The 8,867-nt window shown below is 36.9% G+C and overlaps 1 protein-coding gene across 1 annotated transcript; it reads right to left on the bottom strand.

The window, feature by feature from the left end:
- Window positions 1-7,494: 7,494 nt before the first annotated feature.
- On the bottom strand, window positions 7,495-8,642 carry LOC135476419 (BTB/POZ domain-containing protein KCTD7-like). The gene has a single exon (XM_064756443.1). It carries the CDS (start codon window positions 8,640-8,642, stop codon window positions 7,953-7,955), a length of 690 nt encoding a protein of 229 aa, XP_064612513.1. The 3' UTR covers window positions 7,495-7,952.
- Window positions 8,643-8,867: the final 225 nt, after the last annotated feature.

The raw sequence follows: 8,867 nt of genomic DNA, 5'->3' as shown, positions 1-8,867 counted from the left end.
ATAGGGTGAAAGTTACACATAAACCCTGGTGACTAGAAGGATTCAGTGGAGATCATGTCTCCAAATTATATCTTAAAGGATACATGAAATGTGTGTGGTGTAGAATGGTGTGAAAGTTACACATAAACCCTGGTGACTAGAAGGATTCAGTGGTGATCATGTCTCCAAATTATATCTTAAAGGATACATGAAATGTGTGTGGTCTAGAATGGTGTGAAAGTTACACATAAACCCTGGTGACTAGAAGGATTCAGTGGAGATCATGTCTCCAAATTATATCCTAAAGGATACATGAAATGTGTGTGGTCTAGAATGGTGTGAAAGTTACACATAAACCCTGGTGACTAGAAGGATTCAGTGGAGATCATGTCTCCAAATTATATCTTAAAGGATACATGAAATGTGTGTGGTGTAGAATGGTGTGAAAGTTACACATAAACCCTGGTGACTAGAAGGATTCAGTGGTGATCATGTCTCCAAATTATATCTTAAAGGATACATGAAATGTGTGTGGTCTAGAATGGTGTGAAAGTTACACATAAACCCTGGTGACTAGAAGGATTCAGTGGTGATCATGTCTCCAAATTATATCTTAAAGGATACATGAAATGCTTGATTTTTATGTCTGAATACGGAGTGTGTGTTTTGGCCCAACACACAGAAGTGCAAGAAAAACCTCTCAGCTTTTTTCTATGGGCATAACGCGCTGGCGAGCAGAATGACAAAGGAGCCTCTAACCAATGAGGTCGCTGTAAGATCAAGTTCAGCTTATGTTGGTTTGCTCTGTCAGCAACCTGCTGATGGTCGTAGTATTCCCCTGGGCTCTACTCGGTTGCTTTTCACAATAATGTTTGCCTTTGTAAAAGCGAAATATTCTAGAGTATGGCATAATATATCATTCAAGTAAAAAACAAATACGTGGCTGTTTACACTATATAAATTTCTGTGCAGAAAGTTTCATACTAGCTGTGTAAGAAGTGCAGTGAATATCAATAGTCTTGATATCTTTTGCTACATTATTAAATGTAGAAAATGCGTGTTAGGTTTTTGTCTTAATAAAAGTCTAAATTTATACATGAAAAGTTATTGTGTTAATGTATTTGTCAGTCTGAGCTCTGTCCAGTTTCCTTCAACCATAATGTTGGCTGTTGTCATGTAAGTGAAGTATTCTTGGGTATTGTACAAAACACCAATCAAATAAGTGAATGTTTGTCAAATTCAACTTTTTGGATAAGGAAATCTTGGAGATTCTCTTTCCTGCACTGCTCTTGGAGGGAGCCCTTGGTGGCAAAATGTGGTAGACAGCAGCCATTGTGCTGTTTAGGAGGTCCTAGTTGTACATGAAGTTTGTCATTTTTGTCATCGTTTGTCATTTCCATCAGTCCAGAATACGTCATTGCTTTGCAGATGACAGTATCAGCATTGTGTGGGGGAAAGTTTGTCACGTTCATGTTACAGGCTGGTTTCCTTCACACGTGACACACTTACTACAGGGGTGCAAGCGCAACATTCCTGAGAATTAAACCCTAGACAATGTCAGTGGAAACCCTGAAAAATGTCAGTGGACACCCTGGAAAATGTCAGTGGAAACCATAGACAATGTCAGTCAAACACCTACACAATGTCAGTGGAAACTGGAGACAATGTCAGTGGAAAACCTGGGAAATGTTGATGGATACCCTGGAAAACATCAGTGGAAACCCCAAACAATGTCAGTGGAGACACTACACAATGGCAGAGGAACCGTGGACAAGGCTGTACATTGCGTGTTCTTATCTTTTGTATAAATGAAATATTGACTGAAAAAAATATGCATATCTATGCTAAGGCTATCCAAAAATCATGTCCAGATTTCACAGAAACCTTTTAATTTGGCATGATTCCATGTTACTTCACATTTAAGAGAGTACAATAATGAAACCACAATGCTGAACACTACAATCACAGTTTTATTTTATAGTTAAGACATTTTATACCATGGACAATGTGAGGTTGCACATAACATGCTCTATCACAACCCTGTGTTTACTCTGAGACCAGTTACATAGACGTGTTAAACAGCGAACATACAAAACTAGTTTGCATAATTCTGTTTCTTAAGCAGTGACATTTTTTCTCCTTGTGAAAAACAGACAGAGTTGGTAATGTTGAAGAAAACATAAACCGATGCAAATTTCAGATAGCGCAAGAAGTTATTTGTAAATATGGTACTTTTTGGATTTGGAATTTCTGATATTTAAAGTGTGATGACAGTGCGATACATGTACTTGTGCACCAGTAATGTAAACAATAATTATTTTTGACATTTAACATGTGACGACAGTGTGGTACATGTACTTGTGCACCAGTAATGTGAACAATGATTATTTGTGACATTTAACATGTGATGACAGTGCGATACATGTACTTGTGCACCAGTAATGCGAACAATGATTATTTATGACATTTAACGTGACGACAGTGTGGTACATGTACTTGTGCACCAGTAATGTGAACAATGATTATTTTTGACATTTAACAATCATCACAAACACCTTTTATCTAAATTGCAGTGATTTTAGGTGTTCTTAAGACAAAGGATGACAAACAGCATTGTGTCTCATGCACCAAATTTATGCACTGCTAATTTGACAATCTGTTTTAAATATTCTGTATCATTTATTACACATATGTAACAGAGTTCTTACATTACAACTAAGATGTCCTCATTTTTCAAGATAGAAAAACTTACACCTAATTTACCCATGTGTAACGGCTAGCTTTTTTAACAGAATATTGACCGTTGTGAGAAGACACAGATGTGGGTAATGGTGAACTCTAAATAGATACTTCTGTTCAGTTTGCTTGCACTTAAAAGTGTGACTTGTACCTTAGCTTAAAACTACACACCACATACCTCCTGTATCTGCCAACCACAATCATTCCTGTCTGCCTTTAGAAGCATGATTATTGAACTCCGAAATATGAACACTATTATAGCAGCTGTACCCTGAATCACATTTATATCACACATTTATATCACACATTTATACAACAGTATAGCGATACATCTTTTCTTGAAGACAGCGAAAACAGAAAATCAAATGTACACTTTTTCCTCCCTGAAGAGATGCAATAATGTTCTCAACTCTCCATCCGAGATGACAGATCTGACTTTCTACTCAAGTCAACAGGCTTTACTCACAGATATAGGGGTGAATACACTGTGTAAAAAACGTCCCAAGTTAATACAAAAGTCTGTTTCACGGTGACACAATGATTATAAAGTCCAAAACTTTCTTGACTTTCACCATTTAAATACCATTTGTAGACAATTCTGATGTCTCTACCTGTTGTAATTTCCAGTAATTACTTATTCGGCATACTAGTAATTCTCAGAATATCGTGTCATGATTTTCCCATATCTTTTCTCTCATCATCTCACATAATTCAAAAGCTGAAGCAGCACTTCTTCAACCACAATCTTAAGTAAAATAAAGGTAATTTATGTGCCCTAATTCATCAACCTTCTCGCACATGAAAGATAAACTTTCAGTGCAATTTATGCACACTTTTAATTTGATTTTGGAGACAAAACTATATTGGTTGCACTGGCCAGTTTCTCTGCTTCAAAAAAGTATAATTTCAACAGAGTAATGCCTTCAGAATGTGCTTAAATAAATACCTTGCAAGCATGCGACAAGGTCAGTATAACACTACAGAATACATGTATCTGGAACCTTAACCCCTAAAACAGTGCTGATCAGTGGAATTCATGCATTGTGTCACTGACAATGCGAGCTTCTTTAACTATGCAAATTATTTCTCCACACCTCATAGCTCTCTCAGAATGTTTCAAAATATTGATTGCAGAGGTGGTTTTAAAACGTTGAAGAATTGGGGTACTCAAAGCAACAACAGCACATTACCACAAAGTGATTCACATGACTTCACGTGATTCACATGACTTCATATGATTCACATGACTTCACATGATTCACGACTTCACATGATTCACATGACTTTTGACTTCACATGACTTCACGTGATTCACATGACTTCACAGGGGATAATCTACTGATTCAACATTAATTCAGGCTGATAGTGGATCTAAACGCTGGAATGTTAAACAATGGTCGCACTTGGGTGCATGCCAAATAAAACTGCAGTACAATTCGGCTTAGCCTTGGCTTCACTATTTCACAAATAATCAATCACTGACAATTCTCTCTCTCCCTTTAAGTGAGTTTTAACCACCACAACAATATGAAGTTCTATAAATACTGTTCATAAACTTACATTTAATATCATAGCATTTAATATCATAGCACAAAGTGGTGCAAAGTCGTAAGTATTCATTCATAGCAACTGTATGATAAAGACCCTAGCGAGATCTTGGTAAAAAAAAAAGAGACACTCTCACTGGTTCAGTTGCAGTGTTAACTTAAAATCTGTTGGGTGCATGTACCTTGCAAATTTAGGGTAATGGTTTAACAAAAAAATCTTCAAATACTGCATTTCACCAAAAGTTAGAAACCCTACGTAAAAATGCTCTTGCAGAAGAACATAAGGCCTTAAAATGATACTTCTGATGCCAATAGTTTAGTTTTTCTCATACAAACTTTAACATCGCTGAAAACTCTTCTAAGTTGCCCTACAAAGTAGATGAATCAGGTAAGGCAAAATGTGTCACCTGAAAAGGGGTAAAGTGTTAGGGGAAATACAATGCACCAAACATGCATTGCTTTACTGGACTAGACCACAACAAATCACAATACTTTCTTTATACTAAATACACTGTATAGTATTTTGGTCATTGTGTGTTGGTCAAAACAAACAAACAAACAAAAACAAAACAAACAAACAAAAAAAACCAAAGGGGAATCACAACGAATTGTAATATACATGTGTATGCTACAGGTATAATGTGCTAATAACCCATATCCTCTAACTGAAGACATACATGTATACTGGAGTGTTGAAGACTGAAATATTACAGTAGAGTCATAGCCACATGCTCAATAGCCAACACTGAGTAGCCACACGCTGAATAGCCAACACTGAGTAGCCACACACTGAATAGACAACACTGAGTAGCCACACACTGAACAGACAACACTGAGTAGCCACACACTGAACAGCCAACACTGAGTAGCCACACGCTGAATAGACAACACTGAGTAGCCACACGCTGAACAGACAACACTGAGTAGCCACACACTGAACAGACAACACTGAGTAGCCACACACTGAACAGACAACACTGAGTAGCCACACACTGAACAGACAACACTGAGTAGCCACACACTGAACAGACAACACTGAGTAGCCACACACTGAACAGACAACACTGAGTAGCCACACACTGAATAGACAACACTGAGTAGCCACACACTGAATAGACAACACTGAGTAGCCACACACTGAATAGCCAACACTGAGTAGCCACACACTGAATAGACAAGGTACCAAGAGGCAAAATATACGTAAATCAACACACATCTATCTATAAAAAGACATTTTACAACAAATAACCATATTAATAGCACTATATCACATAGTACACGAGTAAATTACCCTTTACATCGATTTAAGACCTATGGCACTTGCCTAAAAAAGTAGCTAGAGTGCCATAAAATTGTGATGAATTTTTACACAAAAAAAAACCAAAAAAAAAACCTAGCCACGCCCCAAAACATAGTGTGGGTAAAACAATATTTGTACATTTATGTATTGTAAAGTCACAAAAAAACCCTGGCCATGAATAAAAAAATACTTGTATATCTATGTTCTGTAAAGTCACAAGAAAAGAACAATACAGGAATATATACAAGTAGTAGATATTAAAATGTCCAGTGATATCATACATGCATAAATTCAGCAGTGTATACATTTGTGGAATAAATAAGGAACGGTAATTCCAACATATAACAATTAAATCTAGCAAATATTAAGTAAAATGTCAAGATTTTCCTAAGTGCATCATAATACAAAAATAATTTCTATCGAAAATACACAATCATTTTGAAAGTTCAAAAACCAGTGATATTGTTCAGTTATTTTGCATTTAAATGCATGTGAATGTATGCTGCACATACATGTAGGGATCTGTCAACACAACTTAAACTTACAACGAACAAAAATACATGTTCTCAACATGATCTGGTTTTTTCACATACACTTTAGCACGTAACTGCTTCATTACGGATGATACATACAAGTGTGTGGAAGCTGAACATCTAGATGTTTTCGTACTTTTCCTTGTATCAGTAGAGCAAAAAATAAAAATCTTACTACAAAAGATATTTCCTCTTGCTGCTTTTCATTGAGCTTCACATCTTCAAATTTAAGAAAATGACAGACCAAAGAACGTGTTGATTAAAAACCAATACACTTTATGAAATACCACAGTTGTCAACATCTTCCTGCTGGTTTTCTTGTTTGCTTTAATACCAGAAAAAGATGAATTAAATGGCCGTCCAATAATCCTGAGCATTACACTGGATTTAACAAACTGGTCAGTTTGGAAAGACCATAGGAGTGGCTCAATAAATTAACTATTAAGGCGCAGACATGCATTGAGGAAAGACAGGTTCTCTCGGGTTACTGTTCAAAAGAAAAGACAATACCAGATTAAAGGTATATATGCATTGATTAGGTATCCCTCATGAAGTTTCAAAAGCATACACTCTGTCTTACCGAAATTGTATACCTGAAATATCACTGTTCAAAGTAAGCAAAATTGCACACACTGAGAAAATCGAATGTCCTGCCATCTTATCAATGTTGATTAATCAGGTGAGAGTTATTTCTTTACTTTGAGAAAGCTGCTGAATTCACTTGCATCAGCTGAATCCTGGTTTGCCATGAAAAGGAAAATCGAATGCGCTGCCATCTTGTCAATGTTAATTAACCAGGTGAGAGTTATCTTTATACCTTGAAAAAGCTGCTGAATTCACTTACATCACCTGAATCCTGGTTTGCCTTTTAACTATATCTACATGGGGTGCAACATCATAGTGATACGACATCATGTGGACAGTTGTTTTCACCTGGCACAACCGATGGCCTCCAGAATTCTAGATTAAAACTGATTTACTGAGTTACCAAGAACATCCATAAAAAAAAAAAAAAAGATGGCTGTGGCTGTTCAGGTCTGTTACGTCCCATCTTCCTGAATAACTCAAGTTATATTATTCATTACCTTTCTTTTACACACTTTGAAGATGCCTTTTTGTTATAGTTGATTATGCTTTTCGTAGAAACTACAATAAATACTAGCTTACAGAAAGGTTTTCAGTGTATTGCCCATGGTAATTCCTGGACACTACCAAGATGCACATCACTTTAAAGTCTGCAGTTTACATGTACTGGATTGTTTATTTATTTATTTGATTGGTGTTTTATGCCGTACTCAAGAATATTCATGTACTGAAGGTCAGAGAGTAGGAAATGCTACGTTTCAATTGAACGTTTTTAATAGATACAGACACTGTAATTTAATAACTCTTTATGTGCATGTAAGACTGAAAACTTGTGGAAGCCTCACACAGAAGAAGTGATGTACCATCCTGTTTTCATTTACATGTAACTACATGTACTAGTGCAGCATTCGGTCTTCACTATTGATAATTATGGTAGCTGAGTGCAAGTAAATGGTAGAGATTTATGCAAGTTGCTTTAGGAGTAGAAGGGCACAGCAAAGAAGTCAAACCTGCCATAACTCATCCACCAGTGTAGTTGCCCTAATGGTTTAAAGATATCATGATTTTGACTGTGACAATTTTACCTCTTGGGACCCCAAAAATTCACCATGACATGCCATACTGAGATAAACGCACATAAAACAACACATCATGCGACAATAAATATAGGTAAACAATTAAATACCGTGGAATACAGCTTTCCTTTTTTCAACAAAACTATCATAATGAGAGGTCTGTGATGAAGAAATCGCTAGGGTCGTATATTTGTCAGTCAAATATAAACTGAAGTCTGTACACAAATTTCTGACATGTCTGTCCAAAATAATATTTACATTTTCTCTTCGTATCATGAGGGCGAATCGTGAACCCTTCCTCGAGCAAATCTGTTTCCAGGCAACGCATAAAAGTTTCTTCATCTGCCATTGAAGTCCACGGACCAATGGAAACATGCGCCAGCTCAGTGACACACCCATGATTGGGATTAAAGCTGGGTGCCTTAGCAACGAACTCCGTTCGAAACACATAAATTATCACCTCTCCAATTTTATTTATAGTGGCGTTGTCGATGGCCATTTTAATGACATTTTCTTTAACTTCAGAATAATTGGGAAACTGTGCACGATGAGCTTCCTTGACTGTCATTTTGGCTATTTCCGGATTGAGCTGCAAACGTTCTACCAAAGCGTGTAAACCAAAGTAACTCGCCTCACGATACACTGGCAGGGCATGAGTGTTGGGTGGCAACTGTCCAAACCGGAGGAAATCCAAAATGTATCCGAAAAGAGAGCCATTACTGTCGAGGAAGTAGTTGTCATCTTGGTCCTTGTCGACATGGTGACGACCACTAAACATGGCTGCCAGCATGGAGTCTGGGTACTTGCACACCGTTGAGAGACGGGTCATGTACAGCATCCCGCCAACGTTCAACCGAATGATTGGAGGAAACTTTTCCGGCATGCCCTATGAACAGAAAATAAAGATTGATTCTCAAGATTTAAAATTAATACCATCAATGAATTTCAGGTATTTCTTTACACAAGAACGACTTTTTGTCGAGAAGAGCAAAAGTCAGAATAACGAGCATTTGTGATCCATTTCAAATTCACTGATATTTAATTATTTACTTGATGGAGGTCAAATGAGGTCAAGATCAATTTAATACATGATGGCAGTCAGATTTAT

The sequence above is a fragment of the Liolophura sinensis genome, chromosome 10 (assembly GCF_032854445.1).
Source record: "Liolophura sinensis isolate JHLJ2023 chromosome 10, CUHK_Ljap_v2, whole genome shotgun sequence".
NCBI classification, from domain to species: Eukaryota; Metazoa; Mollusca; class Polyplacophora; order Chitonida; family Chitonidae; genus Liolophura; species Liolophura sinensis.
The sequence above is the reverse complement of the archived record's forward strand: the minus strand, read 5'-3'. Positions and strand labels throughout refer to the sequence as shown.

Excerpts from the sequence above, each read along its gene's own strand:
- LOC135476419 (XM_064756443.1), bottom strand. The coding sequence starts at position 8,642 with ATGCCGGAAAAGTTTCCTCCAATCATTCGGTTGAACGTTGGCGGGATG.